This window comes from Terrapene carolina, unplaced genomic scaffold (assembly GCF_002925995.2).
Source record: "Terrapene carolina triunguis isolate 2854851 unplaced genomic scaffold, T_m_triunguis-2.0 Scaffold67, whole genome shotgun sequence".
Lineage (NCBI taxonomy): Eukaryota > Metazoa > Chordata > Testudines > Emydidae > Terrapene > Terrapene triunguis.
Genome location: NW_020664418.1, coordinates 40,627,092 through 40,654,757, shown reverse-complemented (window position 1 = coordinate 40,654,757; position 27,666 = coordinate 40,627,092). Strand labels below are relative to the sequence as shown.

The 27,666-nt window shown below is 47.8% G+C and overlaps 1 protein-coding gene and 1 pseudogene across 2 annotated transcripts in view; one reads left to right on the top strand and one right to left on the bottom strand.

Moving 5' to 3' along the window:
• Window positions 1-5,895: 5,895 nt before the first annotated feature.
• Window positions 5,896-6,786, top strand: LOC112109590 (annotated as a pseudogene).
• An 11,673-nt stretch (window positions 6,787-18,459) lies between these two features.
• The window catches only part of ST8SIA2 (ST8 alpha-N-acetyl-neuraminide alpha-2,8-sialyltransferase 2), a 38,726-nt gene continuing 29,519 nt past the window's right edge, over window positions 18,460-27,666 (bottom strand). For both annotated transcript variants that reach the window (XM_026648559.1, XM_026648560.1), the window contains one exon: window positions 18,460-18,745. In XM_026648559.1, the coding sequence (XP_026504344.1) occupies window positions 18,460-18,745 (286 nt within the window). The remainder of the gene's footprint in view (window positions 18,746-27,666) is intronic.

Sequence of the window (27,666 nt, the reverse complement as noted above, 5' to 3'; positions counted from 1 at the left end):
CCTAAACCAACCCAACCCAAATCATAGCCCCTGTTGTCCATCAGCCATATCCACTGCATTGCTGTCTGCCTCAGCCCCATCTCATTCCCAGATACTCCCTCCAGCACCCAGCACAACCTGCATTACATAGCTGGTATCCACGGACCTAGACTGTAATTGATTATGAAGCCCCCAGGTCACTTATCTCTGAGGGGCTGTACAGACAGGATCCTGCACGCCGCTCCATTGTGTGCCAAATTCTTTGTAACAGAAAGACCTCTCAAAGGGTTTATGCCTCCATATGAAATAATGTCAAGATGTGCTATATAACTGAGCCCTCTTTGATGTTCTTACCTAAAAAAATGGACAGCAGATGATTTTTTTTAAAACATTCAGGTTTTCCAAACCAGCTTTTTATTGCATTTTTTAATTGCAATCTCAAGAGTGCCATAAAAAAAAACCACATCACAGATGCAATTGTTTCCATTACCTATTTCACAATAAAAACCCACCGATAAATGGAACAGACCCCCCTGATCAGCCTCCTTTGCCCCCTCCCTCACACAGGCTAATAAAAGACCCACAGTGTTAATAAATCTGTTAGCCAAGAAATGGTTTCTGTTCTGACACCCATGTAACACCTTCTCTTCCCCGTCTCTATCCCTAATTGCATTTCATTTAACACACGTAATTACCAAAATGACTTCTTCCAAAAATAAACTGTGGGGGATTCAGAGCCGCCTCGCTTCTCAGCGTTAGGGTTGTTTTCAGCCAAGAAATCTGTGCCTTTCAGCTCTCTCTTGGCAAGCTCAGGTGCAGGCCAAAGCACTTGTGATTCTTCCCCACCAATACAGTCCTGGAAAAAGAGCTAGAAAAACCAGGAGCTGGAGCAGGTGAGACACAATGGTCACAAACCATGATGTTTGCTGTGTCATTAAGCATTTGTTGTGGTGCCTTAAGTCAGCAACCTCAACAATTCATCAGGTCTCAAGCCAGAAATAAAGGTGCGGGAGGAAAGCAGGCCATGGTAATTTCCCCAAACTAAAGAGCTAACATGAATGACAATAAATTAGGTGGATTGAGGTTTACCAGATGGCTATGAACACGCGTGGGGGCTGACACAACAGTTCTCATGACGGGTGGCCCAGATGGCCGCCCATGGACTTTAAATCAATTGTCCTGTGGAACTCCTTGCCAGAGATGGTGTGAAGGCCAAGACCATAACAGGGATCAAAAAAGAACTAGATAGATTCATGGAGGATAGGTCCATCAATGGCTATTAGCCAGGATGGGCAGGGATGGTGTCCCTAGCCTCTGTTTGCCAGAAGCTGGGAACGAGTGACAGGGGATGGATCTTATGTCCCATGCAATTCTACAAAGACCCCTTCAATGAAAATTTTCCAACTGGGGTTTCTAAAAATCAGGCTCCAAAGGCGCCCCTCAGTCTTTAGAATGGAGGTGCAATCTTCACAGACACAGGTTCCATTGAAATCAGTGGGAGCTTTATCACTGAGTTCAATGGGGCCAGGATTTCACTGTGTGTCCCCCAGTATGGATTGGCTTCTCAGTGCAAGATGCAGCACTGCATGCTGGGACCTGTAGTTTTTGTAGCCTCTGCATTAAAGGTAAGGGTGGCTGCAAGCTGGTCCACTGTTTTGCAAACTGGGCATAACTGTAAGGCTCCTGGCCCCAGGGTCCTCGGTTGAACAAAATTCGTCTGCCCCCGAGTTATGTGTATGTCCAGAAACAGAGGAGCTTCAAGACTGCCCTGCTCAACTCTCCTCTTGAATTTGCAATTGAAGCCTTCCTGACTGGTGCTTAAAAGCCTCTGTAACTCTGATCACAGATGGAGCATACACGCCACATTATTGAAGTTGAAGGGCACAGCTTAGTTTCTGGGGAATAATAGAATGAAATAATTTGATAGAGACCAGCTAGATTTTTTTTAAATGTTCTGTTCCTTCAAGGGTGCTGTTGAACATACAACATCCAACCACCCCCATAACTAATTCATTATTATGCGCTAAGCAGGTGCCTCTAAAATCAAATGGGGTACAAATGATGGGCGTTTAGTGCCATTACTTTCAATAGTTTTATACAATATTTGAATCATTGGCTCTCTCCTCTTGTTTTGGAGGAATACCAAAACTAGATGAATGTATTAGCATTAAAAGCCATTCATGGGGCCTGGCCAGGCCTGCCTAGCAGATGGAGGCCCTTATGTTTTGGCATCACACCCATATGGAAGACTAATATGCAGGCCAGGAATAGAATGTGTTATTTCTCCTCTTCCTAGCAATCTCCAATCCAAAGGCTCTTTCAAGTCAAGCAAGTTCAGCTGGAACTTGTACAGCAGGATGCTATAAGACTGAGGGTCCAGGCAAAATATTTTTCTTTTTTTGTAGTTAAACTGGAAGCCTAAATTGCAACACTTCCTTGAAAGCAGCATGTCAGGTTTTGATTGTGCCATTTAAAAGGCCATATAAACACACTCAAAGCCTGTCATCACAGCAGCCAGGGGTTCAAATCAGCCAGAGGCCACATTGGAACATGGAGTGTTACTTCAGCCTCATCTCGAGTGGGACATTCTCCAGACAACCCTGCAGCTGGATACATACCAGCAGGCTTTAGTCACTGGAGACTCAGACCTGGCATAGCAGGGGGTGTTGCACTTCTGTCCATTTCCTGTCTGTACCTAGCTCTATCAGGCAGCCTTATTCATGACCACTTCAAATGATAGGGCCAGATTCTGAGCTGGTGTAAATTCACTGGTGCTATGTCTGGTTGCACCAGCTGAGGATCTGGTCCATACCCTGTTCTTTTTTGGTGAATGCAGTGACTGAATTGTGTTTGTTACTGTACGGTTCATGGAAGCGGTGAAGGTTTCTGCATCCGAGTTCTAACCAAAGTGTACAATATTTTAATCTCAGGGCATCAAAACCCTTATGACTGTATTCAGTAAGCCAAAACTCTGCTCCCATTGACACCACGTAAGGATTGCTGCATGTGGCCCATTAACCAATATGCTACACTGTACATTAGGGTCCAGGAAATGTTACTCCAAAGATGTGTCTAATAGTGAAATTGCTCCCAGGTACCTGCCTTCATGAAACAAGGACCAAGAAACACACTGGTCTAACCAGCCCCCAGGAACACGGTGGTGGTAAACTCCTTCCATGTTGGCTGGGTGTACGGGCTTCGAGGGGGCGGCGGGCAGGGTTAGGGTTGAGACTGGGTAGCTCACACTCCCTGGGAGTTTCCATTCCCCGCAGGCTCACTCCCAGGGCGCACGCTCTGGATGATGTCGCCCTGTTTCCCTCATAGAGCGCAGGTTGGTATCTCCCCGTTGCCATGGGAACCTGCTGTTTTGAAATCCTGCTTCCAGAGGTGCAGCGGCAGGAGCTGAGCAGGTAATGGCTCAGGCTGCGCCCCCGTTCTGCAGCGCCCTGCTGCCCCGCGGGTCAGGGTCACCGTAGCCAGTCTGTGGAGCAGGGTATTGTTTAGGGAAGGGAAGATTTCTTGCCGTACTGTCCTTTGTTCTGTATTGCTGGGGTTAGTGCTAGCTGGGAAGGTGGGGGCAGTTTGGGGGTCTGGAGGGTGCTGCTGCTGTTTCCTGGCTGGCTCTGTGCTCGGGCAGGAGCTCAGTCAAAGCTCACTCTTATCTTCCACAGGGTGAGCTTTATTATTGTCACTCTTGGGAAGGACCAAGGTGGAGATGATGCCCAGAGAGGTTCTCTCAATACTGCAGCTGTGCAGTGGCCTATGGGAAGCTGAGCGACAGGAAGGCTGGTAGGGGAAGGTAGCCACTGAGACGGTCCCAAGGTGATAAAACAAGGTTGAAAAACAAGATCTCGGGGGAGGGGGGGGATGAGATTACTGGGGAATCCTGCATGTTTGGCCAGAGACAAGTGCAGATGATTTACCCTTGTGCTGAACCTTCTTTGACCCTACATGGTACAAGGTACTGGTACCGTGTTCTATGAGTAACAAAGCTTTGGAGCGCTGCAGTTACTAGGTGGGCAAACAAACCATGGAGAAAACCCTCACTCAAAGCTGTGGCAAGGCTGGAAAAGGCAGCAGCGGGGAGTGAGTTTCATGAATGGTTGGTGTGGCGTGTACAGAAGCTAGACCTCAGAAGCAAGATGTTCAACGTCAGCTGTAAGGATAAGCTCACTTCTGTCAGTCACACATTTATCACCACCTAGAGAAGCTCGTTGGGAATGAATGCAACCCGGCTGCTTGCCATCAGGACCTGCTGGTGACACAGTCATACAAACAGCTTTGTCACCTAACAGCAGATCAGGCAGCCAAGAACAGCCAGGAACCAAGTCCCATAGAAAATGGTTTCAAGCACTGGAGGCCACATGATCACAGAGTATTATTGGAGCAGAATATGCGGTCACTTGGCCAAAGCCTATGAAGGTCCACAGGCAAGAAACAGGTTCAGCAACCAAACGGACTTAGAGGCTTGGTACTGCTTCCAGTGAACTGCAGCCAATATTTGGACACAACGGTTGGTGGAGGAAGTGAGGCCGTGCCAGGAGCACAGGGCAAATTCTATAAGGAGCTGGTTTTGCCTCACGTCCATGAACCCAGGGCTGTGTGCAGGCTTCCTGGGTACAGGGTCAAATCTTTGGAATGACTGTGAACTGTGGTGTCTTCATTGGTGGCCTGATTATGTTGTTTCCAGCCTGAAACCTGCAATGTACAGCGCTGGTAGTGGCTGCTTTGTAGAACCGCCTGAGACACATGATGAAAGCCTATGAGAGCTGCCAGGAAGCAGGATAAATACAGATGACTGCAAATTCAGAGAACCCTCCACAGTCCTGTACTGGCTTCACAGGGGAAGGTTTCCTCCAACAATCAACATTTCCTTCAGGCTGCTGCATCTTACTTTAGTCATTGCCCAATGGCATAAGGTTTTACACTATCAGATATTAAGGGAGGGTACCAAGGAGCAGTGCTACAGTTCCCCCTGACACCTTAATAAAGCTAAAGCGTTTTTGTCCCTGATAAATTACGCTAGTTTTACACTCAGTCAGTGCTCCTGCTGCAGCCCATGTGAGAATCATCGTGGAAAGGGGCTTTCCTGGGAGCAAGCTGCTGCAGACAGCATTAGTAGCCAGTTAAGCAGCTAAAGTCTAACTGTCTTCCACCCCAATTTTCACCGCTTATAGCCCTAGATTACAGTTATATTGGCATCTTATGGCTCAGCTGTTGGGTCAGGGACCGAAATAACTCTTAAAATGGGATTGATCTGACCAGGGGTTATTCTCAGGTGGAAAAGGAGCTTATTTTTGGAATCATTAAATGTCATGATTGCCACTAGGGGAGAAAGTTCATCCTGGTCAGGGATCACATCACTTTTTTGGGTTAAAATTTGGGGGCTCCTGAAAAAGAAGAGCTGCTTCTGACCACAGCCTGCCGGCACTGTTGCTGGTAGTGTAGGGATGTGATATGTGCTATAAGAGAGAGGAGAAGGTAGATGCAAATGTGGTTATTTGGGCTCCCCCAATGGAATAACCCCACTCAGTGGGTGGCCCTCAGGATACACCTGTAACAGTTGTAGAGATTTCCTAAGCCCGCATCTCAAGATGTGGTGGGATCCACAGTGAAAAACTGATTGGGGACAGCTGGATTCATGAGACTCCCTTGTGACCCTACTGGAATTGTGGAAGCCCAGCTCTGTTTGCTGTAAATAAGCGCTCTTCAGTGTGGATTGGAGATGAGAATTGGAGGCCATGTAGTGACCCCTGGGCTGTACCTGAGGTAAGGGTGGCTGTAGCCTGCTCCATTATGTGTGGCAAATTGCCTATGTAGCCTTCAGCTGGGCAAAATTTGGATGCCCTTGGTGTATTGTCTGGAAAGCTAATAATTGTCATGTCTTTTTGCTTTTCCTTCAGGTGAGGTGGATCCATGTCCTCGAGCCACACGACCATGGACAGAATGACTAGGGAACAGCCCCTGACCGGACAAGAGAAGGTGAAAATTGTGAGCAGTCTCTTGAAGCAGGCTCCGCCTGAAGAATTCTGCGAGGCCTTCAGAGATCTGCGCCTGCTGATGGGCGATGACAGCCTGATGTGCCAGGAAGCTGCCTCCCTCTGTGCCCTGCACAACAAGCTCTACTTCACCCCAGTCAGGAGGAAGGAGTGTGAGGTACTGCTGACCCGCCACAACGAGCTGGAGGAAGAACACTTCCTTGACTCCCAGAGACAGGTCTCTTTCAAATTTGACCACCTGAGGAAAGAGGCAAGTGAGTTTCAGGCTCACCCACAGGAAGATGAGAAAGGTGAGGCATGGAGAAGGGCCCTCTATGAGGGCCTGAAAGCATACGTCAGCAGCCACTATCCTGGGGGGATTTGCAGTGTCTTCATCAAGGATACAGCCATCCGGAAAATCCTCATCGCCTGCATTGCAAGTCGTCTGCGCCGGCCCTCCGCCTTCTGGAATGGCCTGTGGAAATCAGAGTGGACTTTCACCCTGACTCCCGCTTCCACTTCCACCCAGGTGGCTGGGACCATCATGGTACAGGCTCACTACTTTGAGGACGGCAACTTCCACTTGACAGTGTGCAAGGATGTGGCAGAGAGTCTGCCTGTCACCACGGAAACCCAGACCTCCCAGGACTTTGTGAAACTGCTGGAGGATGCAGATAACCAGTTCCAGGATGGGCTGATGGAAGAATACCAGAGGATGAGCGATACCCACTTGAAGGCTTTCCGAAGACAGCTGCCCATCATCCACAGCACGATCGACTGGGAGAAAATAGTGACAGCTAAGATAGTGGAGGCACCTGCTGTCCAATGAAAGGCCAGTTTGTATGGGATATCTGAATAAAGTGTTCAGGGAAGGGAGAAAGTACTAAATATCCCATAAAATAAATAGAGAAAAGAAAAATTGAAAAAAAATCAGAGAAAATGAAGGCCAGAAGAGTTCTGTGGTGTCAAGAGCCAGGGTGCTCTCCTGGGAGGTTGGGAGATCCAAGTGGAGGTGTTCTGCTGACCATGCTGAGCGCAGGATAAGTGCTCACACAGATCAATAAGCAGTCACATTGTGTGTCAGCTTGTTGATAAAGTGGAGGGAGTTCTAAGAAGAGCAACCAAATTGATGAGTGGGCTTCAGAGAGAGTGTGATTTAATGATAGAGCACTGGACAGCACATGCCCTCTGTCTCCCCACCTCTCAGGCTCTTCAATACACAAGACCCTAGTTACATAGTACACCCATTCTTGGGGACTAGTTTATTAGCATATCAAAACTTAAACAGTCTCTCTTCCCAATCCCTCAGTGGGACGTTGTTCTTCCTTTCTGTGGCCTGGCTGCTTTGTCCTTTCAAGCCATCTTTCTCTTCTCAGCCTCCTACCGGACAAATACAGTTTCTCAGTCTCCGACTAGATCTGGGGTCGGCAACGTTCGGCACGCGGCTCGCCAGGGTAAGCACCCTGGTGGGTCGGGCCAGTTTTATTTACCTGCTGACGCGCAGGTTCGGCCGATTGCGGCCCCCACTGGCCGCGGATCGCTGCTCCGGACCAATGGGGGCTGCTGGAGGTGGCACGGGCCGAGGGACGTACTGGCCGCCGCTTCCAGCAGCTCCCATTGGCCTGGAGCAGCGAACTGCGGCCAGTGGGAGCCGCGATTGGCTGGGCCTGCGGACGCGGCAGGTAAACAAACCGGCACGGCCCGCCAGGGGCTTTCCCTACACAAGCGGCGTCCCAAGTTTGGGAAACATTGAGTTAGAGAGTCATGGAGTTTCTTGGACTCTTTTCTTGGGACTTCAGTCTCGAAAAACTTTCAGGCTGCTCCTTGAAGGCTTACCAGCCTGCTTCTCTCAGGACCTCAGCCCCAGCTCACTCCCCCGGCTGCTCCTGACTGCCAGGCCTCCCTTCTTCCTCCTGGTGAAGCAGACTTGACTACTAAGTCTATAATCACTACCTATTATATTCCTCATACACTCTTACCCTGCTCTATATCCTTAGACATTCGTTGGGCTTTTTTAATGTTACCCCATGTCCCAGCACTCTCCCTAACCCCCTCATGGTGTATTCTGTCACCTTAAAGCATTTAAATTCTTCATCAAAATCCTTTTCTGGGAACACGCCCTGCATTCCCCTATCTGGGGATCAACTGTTTCTTTAACATTCCATGTGTTATATAACCCCTTTTTGTGTCTAGTCAATAATGATAAATTATCAAATCACATTCTTCCATTTAGCCCTTTGGAGTAGCACATTATCCTCTGTTTTGGGGCATACTTCATAAAATCTTCTTCCTCTTGGTCCACAATTCTTGCTATTCCTTTTTTAACCAAACTTAAATTCCTGCTTACTCAAAGGACTCTTTAAACCAATTTCTCCATTTTTAAAGCATTTCTTCTCTTCCTTCTCTTCCATTTCATTGCCAGGTATCCCAGCATGCGCTGGAATCCATCTAATATTATGTTCACGCTCAAGCATGCTAGTGTTGTTGTCAACAGCGTTTCATTTATTAGCTCACTTCTGCTTTCTGAGATACCCCTTTTAATTGCCAGTATACCCGATAATGCATCTGAAAAGATAACAGCGGTGGTAGGTTGTATGTCCCTTATGTTAGCATTATTATCATCAATTCAGCTGTCATGGCTACAAAATTAGATAGTCTTTTAGATTTCTTAACTCCAATCTCAGGGATGCCAAAGGCTATTCCCACTCTGTTTTTTCAACTTTAGATCCGTCAGAGAGAGAGAGAGAGAGAGTGTGTATATATATATATATATATATTCAGCAATGGTGACCCCACTTTGAGTGTAACTCAAACTTTATCTGTCATTCAGGAAGACTTTTTCTCTTTATTTTATTATATAATTCTAAATCCACATCTGGAGAGATGATTTCATAGAAGATTAAGATTGGAAGAGACCTCAGGAGGTCATCTAGTCCAATCCCCTGCTCAATGCAGGACCAACACCAAGTAAATCATCCCAGCCAGGCCTTTGTCAAGCTGGGCCTTAAAAACCTCTAAGGATGGAGATTCCACCCAGGGCCGGACTGCTGCCTGAACTGCCAAAGCAAAAAAGTGCCTGGACTGTGCCGCTCCAAGAATGGACGGAATGCCGCCCCTTAGCATGTGCCGCCCCAGGCACATGCTTCCTGTGCTGGTGCCTGGAGCCGGCCCTGCTTCCACCACCTCCCTAGGTAATCCATTCCAGTGCTTCACCACCCTCCTAGTGAAATAGTGTTTCCTAATATCCAAGGGCCTCTTTGGAACCCCCCCTTCAGGAAGTCGAAGGCTGCTATCAAATCCCCTTATTCTTCAGTTCTGCAGACTAAATAATCCCAGTTCCCTCAGCCTCTCCTTGTAAGTCATGTGCCCCAGCCCCCTAATCATTTCCGTTGCCCTCCGCTGGACTCTCTCCCATTTGTCCACATCCCTTCTGTAGTGGGGGGAACAAAACTGGACACAGTACTCCAGGTGTGGCCTCACCAGTGCCGAATAGAGGGGAAATAATCACTTCCCTCGATCTGCTGGCAATGCTTCTACTAATACAGCCCAATATGCCGTTGGCCTTTTTCCTGGTATGGTTTACTGTCGAATAACTATCGATTTTAATCTCTTCTAGCCCTTCCTTCTCACTTAACTCTTCTACTCACATTTTAACCCTAAAAGTGTGAGGGAGTTTATTGTGTCAGGCTACATTTTGTCCGCTTAAATCCCAACATTCAATTGCCCAGTTATCTTGTGTGTGCTGTTTCCCTTGACTTTAGCCCAAAATGTCAGATATAACATTTCATTCTTAAATTGATAGGTGTTTCTCCATGAGCAACACAGAGGTATCATAAGAGATGCACTGCATGCAATTCATAGTGCTTGAGTTGAACTAATTCTAACTTTTTAAGCTTCAACCCGGATGCAGAGCTAAAGGTTTGACATCCACAGTCTATGACTCATCTTATTATCACTCTATACAGCAGGGGTCGGCAACGTTTGGCACGCGGCTCGCCAGGGTAAGCACCCTGGCGGGCCGGGCCAGTTTATTTACCTGCTGACGCGGCAGGTTCGGTCAATCGCAGGGGTGGCGGGAAGCGGCACAGGCAAGGGATGTGCTGGCTGCGGCTTCCCGCCTCCTCCATTGGCCCAGGACGGCGAACCACAGCCAGTGGGGGCTGTGATCGGCCGAACCTGCCGCGTCAGCAGGTAAATAAACTGGTCCGGCCCGCCAGGGTGCTTACCCTGGCGAGCCGCATGCCCAACGTTGCCGACCCCTGCTATACAGCATCATCAGCACTGCCTTATCTGCTCCCCAATAAATCCCAGCAATACTTTAAAGCAGATTAATCCTACCTTTTGTTTGTTTGTTTGTAACATTTTCTATATGGCCCTCCCAAGTTTGATGATAAACCAACAGTACATCCATAAACTTGAATGGTTAACTACATGTGTCTTCATAAAATATAAATTACACTCATCTTTAATTTTTCTTCTAGAAAAGATCATTCCCTTTGTTTTAATGATTGTAAATTTAAATCCCTAAGCATCTCCCCACCCTGAGACCTCCCTGAGGGCTTCATTGGTTTCTTTCTCCAGTCACTTTAATTCTCATGTGTTTAACCAGGGGTCGGCAACGTTCGGCACGCGGCTCACCAGGGTAAGCACCCTGGCGGGCCGGGCCAGTTTTATTTACCTGCTGACGCGGCAGGTTCGGCCGATCGTGGCCCCCACTGGTCGCGGTTCGCCGTCCCGGGCCAATGGGGGCGGCGAGAAGCCGCGGCCAGCACATCACTCGCCCGCGCCGCTTCTCGCCGCCCCCATTGGCCCGGGATGGCGAACCGCGGCCAGTGGGGGCCGCGATCGGCCGAACCTGCCGCGTCAGCAGGTAAATAAAACTGGCCTGGCCCGCCAGGGTGCTTACCCTGGTGAGCCGCGTGCCGAACGTTGCCGACTCCTGTGTTTAACTATATAGCACAATCATCTACAAATAAGATAATACCCATTCCTGTCCTTACACTTTTTGGGAGATCATTTATCATAATGTTAAACAAGGTAGGGTTGACAACACTCCACTGAGGAGTGCCATTGGCAATATTGTAGATACCTGATAAGACTTTCCTTACTCTAACCTGTATGGTCCTCTCACTCAAAAAAACCCAACTAACCAAAAAAAACCCAAAACAAACAAACAAACAAACAAACAAACAAACACCACCAACAAAAAACCTTATTCACCAGAACATTCTTCCTTTTATCCCTACCTTGACCAACTTATACAAACCCTCCCTTCATGACATATCACATGCTTTTTCAATGTCCACAAAACCCACACAGTTATATACGCTTTGTTCCTCATACTTTTTTGTATTTCTGTTTCTAATTTTACAATATGATCAATCATGGATCTCCTTCCCCTAAAACCAGGATTGGCTCCAGGGTTTTTGCCGCCCCAAGTGGCGGAAGAAAAAAAAAAAAAAAAAAAGCCACGATCGCAATTGCGATCGGCGGCACTCCGGCGGCAGCTCGACTGTGCCACTTTCTTCTTCGGCGGGAATTCGGCAGCAGGTGCTTCCCTCCGAGAGGGACGAATTGACGCCGAACAGCCCGACGTGCGGCCCCTTCCCCTTGGCTGCCCCAACCACCTGCTTGCTGGGCTGGTGACTGGAGCCGGCCCTGCCTAAAACCACTTTGCACATTATTTAATGTCATTTTTTCCAACTATGCAACTAGCCTCTCATTTATCATTCTCATCTCATAACTTTACTCACACAAGATATGATAACAATTGGTCTATAAGCATCAATTCTCATAAGTAACTTGGATGGCTTCCTTATTGGTACTATCACCAGATGCTTCCATGCTACTGGTATTACTCCTTTTCTCATATATTATATAATTTTAATAAAATCCTGAAACTCCCTGCAGGTCAGTATTCGAGAAAGCATTATATTACATATACTATCTTTACCTGGGGCTTTGTTTTTATTTTTGTCTAACTTTTCTGAGTTCCTGCATACTGAAGTTTTTATTCAGGATCTCATCATCATTTCCCCAACCATTTAAGAACTCAGTTTTCTTGATCAAATTTTCTCCTCCTTAGGTCCTTAAAGTAGTGCTTTTATTCTGCATTGGAATCTCTATAGTAGTGTACTCAAAACTGAGTTTCTTTACATTTATTTCAACATTAATTTATAAAGGAAAATAAGTTATTTCTCTATCATATCTGACTGTACCATATCCTGGGACTTTAAAAGACAACTTTTCCATTAATCACGTTTCCACTATACATAGAACATCAGGCTTGACCTTCATTTCAAAAATAGTCTTCTTTAGTTCCTGACCATGTGCTATTAAGCGTTGCGCATTCCCACAATTTCTTTTAGCACCATATTAGTTAAACTGCAGTATTGCCCTCACACAAAATTGCATTAACATGCAAATACTTTTCTGCAGCTTTTATTATCTGTATTCTTTCTGTTCTTTTCTGTTTGTGAAGTGCAGTTGATTACTTCTACCCTAAATGCTACAAATGCCACCTTGTCTACAAATAGGTCTTCCCCTACTGCTCTTATATTATTTACCATATCCTGTGTTATAGAAATGGTTCCTTCCCCTTATTGGTTTTCTCCTCCATCCCCACCTGTCGCTTTGAATGCCTTTTAGCAGCTTCTGCATAAGATATCTTGTTGGTAATCCTGGTTCTTTGTATCTCCCAAGCCTGTTTAGCTACCCTGAATCCTCCATAAGCTACTGTTCTTATCCCCACAGGTTTCATATGAATGCTCCTCTACACATTTACCATAGCTTGTGTTTCCCCTTTATACACATCTGTCACATGGCCAAATTTTTGGCACTTGTAACATCTCGAAGGCCGAGGAATGTATGGGTTAGTCCAAAATATAGGCTATCCTAGGTTTACCCCATCAGGTAAAAGCCTTCCTCCAAGTGTTATTTGCACACCTGTTGATGGTTTGTTTTCTCCCACCTTCTACTAATTAATTGCTTGATGAATAGCACCTGGGCCCACTTATACCTTTTTAAATTTGATCCTCCATCATTTCCAATGGGAATATTACCCCAGTTGTTTCTGTTTGAAATTTTGGGGGCTGGCAATCCATTTTTATTTTCCCAAGAATTTTAGTTTTAAGCAGTTTCTCAGCCTGTGCTTCACCAGTACACTCCACTAATAAATCTCCACCCTGTAATATTCTAGCTCTTGATATAGCCCTAACATTTTCCTAATCCATTTAGCTATTTGCAAAGGATTAATGTCACCTATCTCCACTTCCTTACCCAGCAATTTGACAACTGCAATATTTTGGCATTCCACCCTACTCTTTGTTCCCTATTCCCTGCTGCTGCTTCTGATATTTCTTATCTTTTTCCTACTTTGCACCCATTCTTCATTCCTAGCTTCTTCTTCCTCATTTTCTAGAGCGACTTCTGTACTATTCAGCCTGTTTTTTTTCTTCGGCCCTCCAAAACTCCTGTCTCCCCAGCCCATCTCCCACTTGCCAGGGGTAGGCCTTTAGCATAGCCTTCTGCTAAGGCTTACAAACTTTTCCCACCACAGCCATTAATTCTCAGCTCTGTTTATATAGTCCTCCTTTAACTCCTTCCCCTGAAACCTCCCTAACACCAGCTAGGGTCAATTATCACTTGGTTGCTAGGTCACAGGCCAGGCTGAGCCCAGCTTGCCTTAAAGGGCCAAGCAGCCTGTGATAGGACCAACAGGCCTGAGAGAAAGACAAATATATGGAGAGGGCAAAGATCTTTGGGGTACTGCTTCCAAATCCCTGCAGTCCTTGTCTGAGACACAGATGACAGAGGAAACGGGATCCACGAAGTATGGAACAAGAGGAAAAATCAGCAAGACACACAATAAATGATACAACACCCATCCACATGGCTTTGGATGATGACACACCATGAAATGGGCTGGCTGCACAGTCTCGCTTGTAGACCAGTGCATGTTCCACCGCTCCCCCACCTTGCAGTGACTAGCATGGGGCGCAATGTTAGCTGGAAGCCTGCACAGCTGGCATGCCAGAGTCCGCTGTAAGGGTGCCTGGATGACTCAAGTGAGTAGTTAAATGATATGGAGACTTTCACCTCTGTATCACAAGTTCAAATCCAGCCTAGGTCAGTAGCGCCCAAAAGTTGTTACCGTTTGCTGGCCTTTTGGCAGTCTATGGGGGAGGGAGCTCAGTGGTTTGAGCATTGGCCCGCTAAACCCAGGGTTGTGAGTTCAATCTTTGAGGGGGCCACTTAGGGATCTGGGGCAAAAATCAGTACTTGTTCCTGCTAGTGAAGGCAGGGGGCTGGACTTGATGACCTTTCGGGGTCCCTTCCAGTTCTATGAGATAGGTATATCTCCATATATTGTGTAAAACCATTTTGATGGTGTGAGTTCAATTCCTAGTACCGAAAGATCAAATGGAAGCGGCGTGGGCCAAGGGACGTACTGGCCGCCGCTTCCAGCAGCTCCCATTGGCCTGGAGCAGCGAACCACGGCCAGTGGGAGCCGTGATTGGCCGGACCTGCGGATGCGGCAGGTAAACAAACCGGCCCGGCCCGCCAGGGGCTTTCCCTACACAAGCGGCATCCCAAGTTTGGGAAACACTGTTCTAATGCCTTCAGCACCAGTTCAAAGGGAGCCACCAGTTCCATTTCCTAGCATAGAGAGGTGTAACAAACCCTTCACTCTGCACATGCCACTTCCGTTCCGTTTTAACAGCTGTTCTGGGTTTTTTATTTCGGTCCCTAGAAAGCATGTTCAGTTTTACACTAGCCATAGTAAAAAACCCACTCCAGGTTACTATAGGAAATGCTGGTATAAGTTGCAGTGAGGTTTGAAATGTCCTTTTTCATGGGGGGGGGGGGGGGGGGGGGGAGAAAAGGGGGCCAGACGCACATCTGGAACCTGACAGAGATGGAGAGCAAGAGAGGAAGAGAGATAAAGGGAAAAGACTGCCAGGAGTAGAATGCGAACGCGTGCCAGCCTGTGTGGGAAGCTGCTGCTGTCATTTGGGAGGTTATTAAGGACATTCGTAGTGCAACACACGCGCCTGGATTCCCATCTGAGCAGCATCAATAAACTTTTTGTTTCATTCTCTTTGGAAGAGGAGCCTTAATTAGGCATGAAGAAATTTATCAAGCAGCAGCCTCCTGGAGCAGGTTGGTCCCAGTGACATCTGGTGTGATGGCTTCCTGCACATTTCCAAGCAGCAGCAAGAATTTATTAAGATCCACAGCCCCCCCACCCCCCCATTTGACTGAGAAATCCAAACTGCATCCGTCTAATAGCAGCCATTGCAGAGGGGAAGGCAGATGTGAAACTCAGCCGCTCCCGTATCCTCTAACAAAAAGCCAACCCGCTGTATTGGCTTGTCTAGGCTCAGATGCTGGGTTAGTGCTGGGGGGTATTGTGCCAGTTGGCCTAGCCCTTTAGGTAAAGGAGGGATGGTAATGGAGGTTTTCAGTGAGTTTTTCAGCTCATTGGCTACCGCTGTCCATTGGAGCTGGCCTGGCAGCTGTTCAGATGTCATGTGAGAGCTGCCTAGAGGGGGCAACATACTGAGTAATGTTTCACAGGACGGGGCTTTAGGGACAAACCTAGTAAAGCCAATGGGAGTCTTTCCAGATGCTTTTGTGCACACAAATAACTTATAACTGGCAGAACCTAAATAGGATTGTTGCAGGTGATTATTGTGTAAAGCAGAGTCATTGTTTTAAACCACCAAACCTGAGCCCACTGAAGAGAATAGGGAGCTTTGCCATTGAGTAAGTACGAGCAGAATTTCACCCCTGGTTTAAGGCATTTTGTTCCAAGAGTGAATGGCTGGGGTCTATTCCAGGAGCAGCAGTGTCCCTGGGATACTCTGCCGGCTGAGTTGCTTTGTGTACAACCGGCATGTGCTTTGATTCAACCAAACAGCAAGCCCAGGAGCTGTTACATGTGGACCAGGAAAACAAAAATGCCTTTTTTTTTTAAAAAAAAAGCCCTGTTACGTAATGCCCTTGGCTAGACCTCATGAGGCTTTGCAGGTGTTTTAAAATATCTCGCAGGAAGACCTTTCAGTAATAGCCACACCTCCCTTTTAGCAAGGCAAGCAATCACTTTCCCTTCCAAGCCCCGCATCTCCACCGCCAGGAAACCAGGCAGTGCTACTGCCACAGACATGGCACAGGCAAGGGTGCCAGCTATGGCACTGTAGTAGCTTTTTATTTTCTAATCAGTTTAAAAATAAAAATCACACCATTTATTTTATTTCTGACGGTAACAGCAATCGCTACCTGGCCTCGGGCCACTCGCTAAAGGTAAGGAGCTGAGGTTAAGAATCCGTGGCTTCACCTTTAGCCACCACGGCCTTCTAGCTGGGCATGAATGGCGGAGGAGATGGTCTGTCTTGAATGACCATTCTTTACTCAGTTGAGTAAAGCCTCTCATGATCATAAAACAGATTCGGTTTTTGATGCTTCTTCCTTTTTAATCTCTTCCCATCCCTCAAAAAATACAAGTAATTATATTAAGGTACAAGGTAGGATGTATACTCAGAATATCAAGATGAATTTAAAAATCTGGGCCTAAAAATAAAATAAGGGATATAATTTCCTTGGGTTAGGAAGAAACTTCTCCTACAGGCAGGTTAATCCATAATGGTTACCTGCACCTTAATGTGAATCTGGTCGAACACTAATTAGTAGACTAGACAGTCTTACAGGCATGGCAATTTTTTGTTCATAAACATGACATATAGTTTTATCTTTTAAAAGTTATGGAGGCCGGCACTCAGATTTCAAAGGGACAATGTCAAGTAGTTTAACCCCACAATGTAGGCATGTAGATAACAAAAAAACTAATACAAACAGGAACTCTTTCACAATTAAAGACAACATTCTGTAATGCCATTTGTTGCTGTTGTAGTTTAAATTAAACCTTCTGTATTCTTTGTAACCCACACCAACTGCTTTCTGCTGACAAATGAGAGTTAGGAAAGGAAACTGGAATAGAAACAGGAAGTGAAATTGACTAACCAGATCAATCTAGTCTCACTGACAAACAAACAAACAAAAAAAGTGGAAAGCAAATTTGTTTTTTTAAGAACGACTTCACTCTTTTTACTGTAAGTAGTAATAGTAATGCAGGGAAGGGACTGATTTATTTAAACTATGGGTGAAATTCACCCATGTGCGGGGGGCCAGCTTGATAGCTATATACAGTACCACTTAAGTCCTACCTAAGTCTTCAAAATAAAGATTAGCTGGGTCTTAAGTAGTCCACAGGCTCATGGTGGTTCTCTGCTCAGACATGAATGTCACCTGTATGATTTAATCTTGACAGGGTCCTTTTAAACCCTCACTTTTGAGCTTTCTACTTAGATGAGACTTAGGCCCATTATTAATTTTGGAATAGGAAGGAGAAAGGGCTGTTTAACAGGTAGTGATTGGGAACCAGGAGTTACAATGTGCCTATGGTTTTCATGAGCTCTAGCAGATGCTGGGTCCCTTTGACTCCGGCACAGTGTAAGACTTAGCACTGACTGCACTGGTTTGCAGCAGCCCGCCTGTTACGTTCCAGTGTTTTCGCTTTTTCTATTAGTTCTGTAGGAGAGGAATTAAAAACCATAAACACAGCGTCCTTCTGAGACCGTCAGCCCAGTCTGATCTTCACTAGACTCTGTGTTGTCTCCTGCTCCCGGAACTCGTTTGAATAGCAAACCTCATTCAAATCAGCCTGCCTTTGAGAGTCCCCTCCGGTGTCTCCTGGAGTCACAGTCACTAGGGTGAGTCTCACGCAGCATCTCAAGGGCTCTGTCCAGAGTCCAGTGGCCTTTCCAAACAGGCTGCTCTGATTGTGGCATTCTTCTCACCAAACCACGTGGGATAGATCTCAACTGGTGACCATCTGGACGATGTCGCGTGCCATTCACCGGGAGGCAGTAAGGTAGCTGTGCTGCGGAGAAGGGACCACGGTGCTCTTCTGCGTGTCTCAGTTCCTGTCCAGTCACTCAGGCAACCTCTCAGCTGTTTAGCCACAAACAAAGGCTCCCTCCCCGCTCCCCCCACAACCCCATTATTAGCACTAAGCCAAGAATACTGGGAAGTGCCAGCACCTGGGTTCTTGGCCAAACAGACCCTAACTACCCACCTTGGACCAGTCACACACATGGCCTAACATTTACCCATCACCCTCAAGTACTCTGAAAAACCAAGGTGACCTTCAAGCATTTTTGACGTTGTAGAACTAACTTCTTTCTGAGCCTAACCAGCCCCAGGCAAAGCCTCGAGCACGGGCAGCAGCTTCAGACTCTCTTGTAACTTGTCTGTCACCAAACACCAAACAGTTATAATACTCAGGTCAATATATATAGGCACCACGTATATATATTTTTGTCACTGTTCTGCACGTTAACAAAGAAAACCAACCCCACTAGCCACTGCTCAACCTTTTCTCCCGCTCACCCTTTCTCCCGTGGTGTGTAGCCTGCAGGAACGTGAGCCACAGAAGCCTGTCTTACGTGGCCCCACCGCACTCTCCGACAGTCAGTTTCAAGGCTCCTTGCTGGTGCAGCGTCTTTAGGGCTTTGAACTCCAAGGGCATGGTGTGAGGGCTGGCCTGGGAGGTGTAGCCATACTTCAGGCTGTCATAATAGTGGTATTTGACGGGGTTCTGGTTCTGATCCCGGGGAAAAGGCCAGAAGCCATAGAGATAGATCCTGTTGCAGAAGCGCGTGGCCAGGGTGTACATGAGCAGGCCAGTGGTTGGTCGTTTTATGTGCACTTTGTTTGTTAGCCAGTACCTGGAAAGGGAGAGAAAACCAAATCCTGTTATTCAAGCCATAGCAAGACTCACTGTGCGCAGCCTACATGTCACATACTCTCCCCTTCCCCTGCCCAAGCTACATCAAAGACAGATTCAGTAGTGACAGATGGCAGATTGATGTAGCAGTTCTGCTGGCCAAGAAATAACTACTGCTGGATTCGCTTCCTGACTGAGCAGCTGTCTCTCTGTCTAGGAATTTACAACACACTTGTCACTGTGGTGTCTGAGTGCTTTACCTCTCTTCAATCCCTTATAAAAAAAAATCTCCTACAGTAGTGGCCCACAGTATTTCAGTCCATAATCATCTTCCTTACAGCAGAGAAGACCAATACTATAGACAGTTCAAGTAGTCTCTGTCAACCTCTTGAAACACACACTCACACTTAGATTATATAGGCAGCCCATTGTTATCACTGATGCTTGATGTCTTGACTCTCTAGCAGCTGTAATGGGGTTGTGAACATTTTTGACTTCGAATAAGGGGTCGCCGAGGTGAAGAGCTGGAGAAACACTGAACTGTAGACTATTAAAGCCAGCGCTCACCTCTGTGGTCCCTTGTCAGAACATACCACAGCATTTTGGAGTAACCGTGCATAGAGCAGGAGCGTGCACTAGTGTTACAGCAGTGCTTTGGGGCCAGCACCATTGAATTCTGTATTATTTTTCATGAAGGATGACAGAGAAGATGGGTGGAAGTTGCATCCTGTTGCAGTGGGTCAAGATACAACAGAAGCCCTGTTGAAAGTGGTAGCATTTTGGGCTGTGACTAGAAAATACTGCAGTAATATTGTATTTTCACAATGGATATTGCTTGCTCCTGGAGTTTGACAGCACGGAGCATCTGCCTGCTTTCCTGAGCAGTGAGCACTGTGAAAGGAATGTGATCAAAAGGATGGGGGGGGGTGGAAAATCTCCCCAAGGTGTATCCTTTCCCTACCGAACCACACATGTTCTACAGCTGACATCCCTGGCTGCAGATAGAACTGCCTGTAGTGCCCGCAGCTGCTGCTCGCCTGTGATCATGCTTGGCTTGCACGTCCCCAGCCTGTTCAAACACCCGCCATGGGGTATGTTCACTTTAGATGCCCATGGATTATGTGTAATTGGGATTTCGAAGAGCCTAGTTCAGGCGAGTCCCTCTGCAAGGCTGAGGGGGCTTTTGATAGGAGATGCAGAGCAGGGCTTGGCGGCTCTGTGCAGCATTTCTGGGAGGTCTGAACTTCGATTTTGCCCTCTCCGGTCCCGCTCCACAGTGCAGGCCCTTACACTTGCGTGCATTCCCACTGACTTCTGTGGGACTCCTTGCAGGTGTCCACTCAGCTGGATCCCAGTGCAGGATCTGAGCCTCAACCCTGCAAATTAGCTTTGCGGAGGAGCCATGAACATTTAGCAGCCCAGGTATAAAACCTACTTGTCTGCCTTCTACTAGATGGGGCAAAAATGACACTCCCAGAGTGAGCTGGTGAGTAGAATTTTGTAAGTGTTGCTAATACGGAGTAGAACCCTCAGGGCGTGCTGGGAACACAGTCCTGCTTTCCTGTAGGTTAGCGGCGGTGACTGCTGGCGGCTAAGCATTCACATCACCTGCTATCTGAGCGCCTGTGGCTATGGCAAACCACTCTGCTGCGACCTTTCTGGAAGGAATGCCTTGGTAAGATGGTGCTCCTTGGAATGGTTCATCTGCTCGCCAGACAGCATTTGAGAGGGGTGATGCTTCCAGGGTCTGACAGGGAAAGAAACCTGGCGATGGGCATTGTGCGGCTGCCTCTGAATAGCCCTGCTCAGAGGCATTGTCCCTGCAGCTTCGGCCTGGCCCCATATGTTGTAGTAAGAGAAAAGCAAACGTTGCTATTGTAAAGCAGCACAGGGTTATCCTACAGGTGGCCATGAAACAGCTGTGCCTGTGTATTTTACACAGCAGCCCAGAGGGCAGCCATTAGACTGATACAGCCAACGAGAGAAATGGTCTATTATTACAGCCATTTAATACCGAGAAGCCGGAGAAAGTCATTCAGCAGGGAAGTTACTGTAATCCAGCTACACTGGAGATACCCATAAAGCCAAATTCATCCATTCGCACTGGTGGAGTTACACCAGGGATGAATTTATGCCATAAAGTTTAACAGCCTCAAAATTCCCTCTACTACCGCTGCCGGTCTAGCACTGGCATCTTAATAGTATCTTATACTGTGCCACACCTTGGGCCGTCATACGACCCCACAAAGCAGAATACTGGCTGCATCACAACCTATCAGAGGTATTTTTTTCAGGGGTTGTTTATAGATACCAAGAAACCTATGAATGGACCACAGCCTTGTTAAAGTTCCACTGCAAAGGATGGGAGGCCCGAAATGATACCCAATGTCCCAGTCATAGGGACAGCTGAACCTTTAAGGGTATGTCTACCCTGCAGTCAGAGATGTGACTGCAATACATGGAGATGTAGCTGAACTTGCTTTGATCTAGGTAGCTCGAATGACAACAGCAGTGAAGCCATGGCAGCATGGGCTGTCCAAGCCCACCCAGGACCCTGGGTATGTCCTCCAGCAGCTAGTCAGAGCGGCCATGCCTTCACTGCTGTTATCAGGCGAGCTAGCTAGATCCACGCTCGCTCAGGTAAATCGACACGTGCGGAAGTCCCACTTCTAACTGCAGTGTAGACCGACTCGATCGGTCTCCACTGCAAAACAAACCCAACGGCAGCACATCTGAGCGCCCAGGTCAACTGACTCGGGTCTGCAGGGCTCGTGCTACTGGGCTAAAATTAGCAGTGCCGATGTTCTCACACAGGCTGGAGCCTGGGGTCTGAGACCTTCCCCCTTGCTGGGTTTCGGAGCCCGGGTCCCAGCCCGAGCGGGAACGTCTACGCTCTATTTTCAGCCCTATCCCTTGAGCCCCACAAGCTGGAGCTAGTTGACCCCAGGCTCGGAGACTTGCTGCTATGAGGTTCTTTTTGCATTGTGGCTATACCATAAGGCAGTGTTTCCCAAACTTGGGACGCCGCTTGTGTAGGGAAAGCCCCTGGCGGGCCGGGGGTCCCACTGGCCGCGGTTCGCTGCTCCAGTTCCAATGGGAGCTGCTGGAAGCGGCGCGGGCTGAGGGACGTACTGGCCACTTCAAGCAGCTCCCATTGGCCTGGAGCAGCAAACCGTGGCCAGTGGGAGCCGCGATCGGCTGGACCTGTGGACACGGCAGGTAAACAAACCGGCCCGGCCCGCCAGGGGCTTTCCCTACACAAGCGGCATCTCAAGTTTGGGAAACACTGCTATAAGGGTTTTAGTAATTGGGGCCTTGGGGCAGGAGTACACAGTAGCAGATGGGCATGAGCTCCCCTGCATTTCATCTGCATTTCCTAGAGGGGGAGATCGGACAACCCTGCAGCCAAGGGGTGAACGCCTGATGTGTGTGGTTTCTGGTTTGCACTTTTGGGTACCCTGGAAAGGGAGAGCTTTTGATTTGGCTGCTTGATTTGAAATTGCCCAATTGCTAAGAGCACGAGGAAACAGAGGTACTGAAATGGGGAAAAGGCATGGCGGCATCTGGATGCCAGACAGATACGGCCGCACACTCACAGTCCCTCCTTGCATCTACGTACAAAGTCTGAGTAATGCTTGACGTTTCATGTCATTTAAAAAAATGTTTTAATGGTAGAAAAAAAATCAGTGCCAGCAAGAGGAGCAACCCTACAAAAACAATGTCCAGGGATCTGCTGGTGCCAGGAGGCAAAGATGCCTGCTGCCTTAGTGCTGAAGAGTTGGGATGAGGTGGGAGGGAGGCTCCAACTCTGGGCCCTTCTGGAGACAGAGAAGAAGATGGATGTGCCGAAAGGAACAAGCTCAAGGACTGTAAAGCACTCAAGCTACGACGCCGGCTGGACTGCGGTGAATGCATCTCGTCCTCGCTTTGCGGGCACTGAGAGCTTCTCCGGTGACGTCTGGAAAGGACACAGGGGCGCTGTTTAATGAGCAGCTTGTAACAGCAGCCGCATGAGTTATGCAGGAACAAATCACTCTCTTATCTCTTTCGCTGCTCTGGTCAATTTAGACAGCATCCACATTGCCGGTGAATGTGCTGTTCCCAATCCGGGAGAACAGCTGGGGACTGAAACAAACACTAATTAATTTTGCAAACCCAAATGAGGTTGTCTGGGCGCACATGGGATGCTGTGTCAATAGTACACCTTTAATATGCGAGGTCCGGGATTTTAATTAGGAGGCGAGGTAATCTTGAGGAAGGCAGTAATTATTTTTCAAATTGGCTACTCCAATCACCATAACTATTAAGTGTAATGTTTTATGGAAGCAGACAGCAATTAAAGGAGACAGTTAAGAGCAAAGTCTGCAACTTGAGACCTCCCTTCCCTGAGCTATGCTGGCAGCCTGGACTTTCTTCAGAAGGTAGCCATATGGCATTTATGTAAATAAATCGTCAGAGGCTGAAGCAGCCACATAGAGCCGGGCTGACGTCTAGGTGGGCCTGGGTGAGTAATAGAAACTGTAATGCCATCAGGCAAAAGCTGCCTGAAACAATTCTTGTACAGGCTCCACAATAGTTACCGATGAAAAACCCTGTTAGATCATCATGTCTGTCCCCTGTAAGGGGGATGCAGCCCCTTATGGCGGATCTGTTCACTATTAAACGGATACTTGATTGTAATAAAAAAGGCAATAGCTTCAAGAAATGATGCCCCAGAAGTCTTGTGCTGTAGGGAGTGATGTTGGTTGGGACCAATTGTTCCTGTGTGGCATTGCTAGAGGGACTATCTTTTGTAGGCGACTTAAAACAGAGATCCCGAGCCCTGTGGTCACTGGTAGGTCCCATGGCACTGGTTTTCCCCCCAAAGTAGACCAAATATAACTGCCCCAGTTAGAAGCTAACCAGGACACTGGGCTGATGTCAATTTCCAATGGCTGCAGTATTCCTTTTCACCGTGTCTCCTAAAATGTTGCATAGCATTACTGTGTGCTGTTCAACTCTTGGTATGTTCCACTCCAGAAGTGATTGTATCCCAACCCTGGAGGAAGTGATCTCTGTGCAGTGCCTCTGTATTGTAAAGTAAGTCCTGTGAGCTTCCAGGATGGAAAACACTCTGTCACTCTCCTTCGTGAAACTGTAGCCTCCACTGAGGATGGTGGCGGTTCCTCCACCCTGCACATCAATAGGATTCACAAGTCTCCCTTGCACTCGTCTCTGCTTAGCATCACTCTGCATAGAGCCTGTCCGTAATTTGTGTGGAAAAGTTCCGCACAGCCAGACAACACTGTGGGACTGCCAGCTGTTCGTTTCAATAACAGAGAGAGCTGATTTGCAGCTAAACATCACGTCGGATCCCCATGCTGATGGGTCCTACAAAGGCCTGGGCTGGATTGCATGTATCCTTTCAGTTGAACAGAAAAATCCGGTGATAGGAGAATGCCATTGGAGCGAGTATAAGAAACCCAGGTCAGTCAAGAAATCAGGTTCTAGGAGCTGCCGTTTTTCAGTGATGAAAGTCACAATAAATAAATAAATAAATAAATGTAACCCCAGGCCTTTTAAAACCAACTTATTCATAAAAGTGAGATTAAAAAAAAAAATCAAACACACTCTTCTGGAGAAGCTGGTCCCTGACTGGCAGACACATTCTATAGGTGTGCCCTATATACACCAGTCAGATCAGTGGATCAAATTCTATTCTCAGTTACATTGGTATAAACCTGGAGTAAATCTATTGCAGTGACTCCAGATTGTTGTTGGTGTAGCTGAGAACAGAATCTGGTCCATTATCTGCCTAGAACGCTGTGGCTGCTACTATACATAATCAGAATGCACCTAAAATATAGGAGCAACCATCCTTCCACCAGGCTAGCATCTGGCAGACCTATTCCGTCTGTCAATCTAGGTTCTTAATCTACCACCCTTAACTATGTAATAACTGAACGCCATATAAAACAATCAAACTTGCATTAGTCACTGTAGAAATGGGACCAGATTCCCTTAACGCCCCTTTAACTTTGGCAGGAATTTGGATTCCAAAACTGGATCAAGATCTGAATTTTACAGTTGGCCCTAACTGTCTAACAAGCCAGATCAACCTCCCCCTGCCCCCCCCCAGTGTGCAGAGTTTGGAATCCACAACCACATTCAAAGTGTGTGACTTAGGCCCATCTCAGACATAAAATCAAGTTGAGGGGAGAGAAGCCATCACACAGCGTCTCTCGCCTTGAAAGTAAACAACTCGGCATTTACTGTACGCAGCCATTCAGCCGCTCTCTCTTCATTCAGAATTCAGATCCTTCCTTACAACTCACTCCTTGTGGTCTAACTCCTCCTTTGAAACTCACCTCAGTCCTTTGCAGTGACAACTGTGTACATTTCACAACATAAAGAGGAGAGCGAGGGAAAGTGACTCTCAAGAGAGCTCTACGCCTGCCTGCCTTTCCCTCGCACTCCACGTGGGGAGACATCCCCCTCCTATGACTTTCCTTTGCCTCTCCACTCCCCCACCCCGTCTGCTTCTTTTGTCATGTCTTGGCTTTAACTTCGTCTTGTAAGCTGGGACCTCATCTATAAAGCCCCAGGCTACAGGTGGCACAGTGGAAACCCTAGGCCCCACTTCAATCCCACTTTACATCTTATTTCGAGAACGCCAGTGGTGCACAGACTTTGCGTAGGTGCACCCCCTCTGCACAGGGATGAATGTCACCCATCATTATTATTAATTACTATTTGTGCGGCTGTAGTGCCGAGCAGCCCCAGCCCTGGGCCAGGCCCCCTGGGTGCTAGGTCTGTACAAAAGGAGAACACAAGGAGGGTCCCTGCCCCAGAGAGCTCACATGAATCGTACTCATTATTCTGATGCTGGACCTAAAAGGAGACCCCGTCCAGTAGGTTCGGGCTAATATTGATTTATCTATTTTTTAACAGAGGGTGTTAATAAAAAGCCAATAAAATTAGAAATGGTCCAGCACCTGGAGACCATGGTGATGGGTATAGTGACAATGCCAGAATAGACAATGAAATGTGTCCATCAACTTTCTATAAAAATAGTTACTCAAACCTCCACATACACAGCCAGTTAAATTCCACCACCCTGTTCTTTTCTCCTGCCTCCCGCAAATGTACGGCTCTAACACAAGCTGCTTGGCAATGAGATTACAGGGCTCTTAGGAGCCACTCACAGCTGACTCGTCAGGTGGCTGGCTTGCTTTCCAGTCTGCGAGAGAACCTCTCAATTCTGCACACCCCTTGCCAGCTTGATCAGGGGGCGTTTTACAGAATCACTCAGAAGTGCTTGTGCATTCCAGGAACCTCATGGCCCCAGGGCTGCCCAGGAGTGCTGGCTGCAGGTGTGATGAAGGATTGAGCCCCATGTTTCTAGGTGGGGCTATTCTTATTCCTAGGTAGAAATACCATTTCAGAACTGCGATAGTCTCCTCCTCCCCTTCCCTGCGCCCCTCATGTCAAGATGTTCATGCTCCTTTGGCCTCCTGCCTTAGAACCCCATCCAAACCCTGGGGGTGCGCAGCTTGTCATGTCTGACTGCATAAAGACGCCCCCTTTGCCTGCTCCACAAATCATCTGGAATTTCCGATACCCTGCTCCACAGCACGGCCCTCAGGGTGCCCATTTAAAGCACATTCCTAGCCAGAGGAGTGATGTTTCGGCTGCCATCGGGGAGGACGATAATAACCAGTATTTTACATTTACAACAGCGCTTTTCCTTCCAAAGGATTCCAAAGTGCTTTCTGCACGACCGGGCGAGATCTTGTTCCAGCCACCACTGAAATGCAGCCTTCTCTGGGTGGAAGACAGAAGCTGGTTAGCCGGGCACAGGGAGTGAGGAACTATAATGTATCTGGTGGAATCGGAGGAGGAATTTATTTACCATCGCTGGAATGTGCCTAAGACACAACTTTCTCTCTCCAAAGAGTGCTATGGAATCTTCAGTAACTCCAAGCGTCAGGGCTGCGTGACTGGCAGACAGTCCACAGCTCTTTCTCCCCCGCCCTGTCTTGGTGACATTCAGCTCAAGCTGGCTCCAAGCTCACAAGTCCCAAGATGTTTTACCCTCACAGCCAGTTCTGAACATTTCTCAGGAACGGTCACTGCATTCCTGCTATCCTGTGCAGACCCCGGCCCTGCGAAGCTTCAGTAACAAGCGCAGTCTCAGCTGTGCTCCTGGGCTAGTGCAGCGATTGTGGTCCCACTGGAAATGGACCACCAGCTGCTCTCCAGCTTCTTTCCAAGCCAGCTAGTGGCTAACCCTCTGAAGTGCTGTATCCAGCCCTGTGTCCCTGAGGGTGACCTGGAGTCAGGATTGCAATGATGCAGCATTAGTCATTCATTAGCTCTCAGTTTGCAGGCTTGTTCTCCTGCTGCTGGGCTGATAGGTACGAGAGCCAGAGCGGAGGGCAGGTCAGTCTGTTGCCTTCATAGCTGCAGGGCTGATCCTCTTGGTGGGGTCGAGCTGACTCTGTGGCTGTAATTGAATTAGCTCTGTTCAGAACCAGCTGCCAGCTCTCCTCGTCCCCTCTCGTCCCTGTCATGCTCATTACAGACGTGACTAGTCTCGGGAAGAGCCAGCGATTCTGCCCTTCTGCTGCTCACTTCACTGGTTGTGTGTCCTGGCCCCTGAAGCCTTTAAGTAGCCCAGTGGCTCTGCTGTAGCTCTGACCAGTCATGCCACCTGAGCCTGTCTGAAACTGGAAGGGGAGAAAAGACTGCCTTGAGTTTAAGGGCAGCCCAGAGCCTCAGTGAATGGGAGGCCAGTGTGGTACTTAGGATCTGCAGTCTATGCCCGGTCAATATATATCCAGCTTCCCTTTGCAAGCCTCCTGTGCACCAATGCTCTGGCCTTCTTGGGCACCCGTCCTAGCACGGGGCAGTGCACCAGTGCCATGGCCCTACTGGGCACCC